Source organism: Octopus bimaculoides, chromosome 8 (assembly GCF_001194135.2).
Source record: "Octopus bimaculoides isolate UCB-OBI-ISO-001 chromosome 8, ASM119413v2, whole genome shotgun sequence".
NCBI classification, from domain to species: domain Eukaryota; kingdom Metazoa; phylum Mollusca; class Cephalopoda; order Octopoda; family Octopodidae; genus Octopus; species Octopus bimaculoides.
The window spans coordinates 73,797,567-73,799,524 of NC_068988.1; the positions used below are offsets into that span (position 1 = coordinate 73,797,567).

General features: G+C 42.5%; 1 protein-coding gene across 1 annotated transcript; it reads right to left on the reverse strand.

Annotated features, from left to right (window-relative positions):
- Window positions 1–807: 807 nt before the first annotated feature.
- Window positions 808–1,476, reverse strand: LOC106871803 (uncharacterized). The gene has a single exon (XM_014918449.1). It carries the CDS (start codon window positions 1,474–1,476, stop codon window positions 808–810), a length of 669 nt encoding a protein of 222 aa, XP_014773935.1.
- Window positions 1,477–1,958: the final 482 nt, after the last annotated feature.

Here is a 1,958-nt window from a genome sequence, read left to right on the forward strand (position 1 = left end):
AAAACAATACCTATTGTCATAGGTGCCCTGGGAATGACAGCGAAACGGGCTGATTACTACCTAGCTCAGATACCAGGAAACCCCAAAATGGCTGAAGTTCAAAAGATAGTGCTCATGGGAACTGCCCATATCCTACGTAAAATACTGTCTATGTGATCTCAAATTTTAAAACAAACACATAATTTTCTTATGGTTTCTTAAACATTCACTAGAACAAAACTGTACAAATCCAAATATATGGTACCCTAGGCATAACACCTACATGAACTTCTAACTTGTTGTCTCTTGAGGTCTCTGGGTGAGACTTGGATCCAACTTGTACAAATGCAAAACAAAAGTCAAACATAAAATAATAATAATAGTAATAATAATAACAAGCAGTCATACCCGGCATTGCCCGGGTGCGTTAGTTCGAAAAGGCTCTGAAACTAATAAAGCGATTAACATCCCCTCCCTTAAGCACCTTTCATGCTTTATGGCAAGACTAACACCTAAGTAACTCTTTAAGAGAACCACACGTGTAATATTACGACAACAACCAAGTGAAAAAATAAAGCAAAAGCAATAACGTAGGACTGAAATACGGCACCAGTACGGCAAGTCTACAAAACTTCCTTATAAACAACATTTTTAGTTTTCCCCTGGGGGATGAAGGCATATAAATTGTTCCTACAACCCACTCTTGGGCAGCCAACGTACAGCTGATCGTGTGAAAAGCATGGTTGGGCTAAGTAAAAGTCCAACGACAAACAGCGACTGCCCCTGGGACTTATTAATGGACATGGTGTAACTGAGTATAATCGGAAACTACACTCTGCAGAATGTGAAGGGTAAGTCAGCAGCCGAAGGCACAAGGGGAATTTGTGGTATGAAGATGTCTTGACCTTTACCACAAACGGTCATAGTTGTTGCTTCAGTGACATAGGGAAGTAATTTTGTGATAACAAGGCGTGTACCGTTGTACAATGTCGGTGGATTTAAATTCCTTATCAGCATAACAGGGCTACCTACTTTAAGAGTAAGAATATGTGGAGGTACACCTGAAGGCTCCAAGGAATTCAAAACTTTAGTGGGATAATCAACTACCTCATCCTGATTGGGAATGGTGTCTACTGATTTATAGACTGTCACATCCCCAGGCAAATGCAGTAAGAGGCTGTTGTTGATTGCACTGACCGCAATGTTTTTAGGAGCCAAAATGGCTCTTTGGCAAAGCCAATCTAGATCTCCATTCTTGACTTCTAGGCCTGGAAAAACCTGTGCTTGAAGACTCTGGATAGTACTGGCTATTGTACAAATGTTACTTATGTCAACATCTTCATTTCCGTCTTCTGGAACTTCACCATTGCCAAGAAGGAGAATGTCCCTTGCAAAATCTTCTGACGATGGGTCCTCATTGAGGCGCACTCTCATGTTGGATTCTAACTTTAAAGTAACAACATGATCCCATAGAGGTGAAGACTTAAGACACGCCATTACTTCATCCGCCCTTGTGCCTTTCGGAATCAATGGCAAGGTTTGCCCAAAGTCCCCAGATAGCAAGACAGTGACACCCCACCATCGGTTCGTGGCTTTCTATTATGTCTCGCAAAGTTCTATCTAATGCCTCAAGAGCACTCTTGTGAGCCATTGTGCATTCATCCCTAACAATCAGGTGGTATTGTGCGAGCAATTGTCCGTTGTCCGACGTCTTTGAAATGTTGCAAATAGGCGTTGGTGAACTTGCGAGGTTAAGGGGAAGCTTAAACATAGAGTGTGCAGTCCTACCACCAGGGCCAGAGTAGCAGCTATGCCTGAAGTTGCCACAGCTATTGCGATGCACTTTTGTAGCCTTACTTTTGCAAGAATGAGTCTAGTTATGAGCATTTTGCCTGTCCCGCCGGGAGCGTTAAGGAAGAAAACGCCACTTTTATGACCCTGGACTTGCTGAATGATAGTGTCGTAGGCATGCTTCTGGT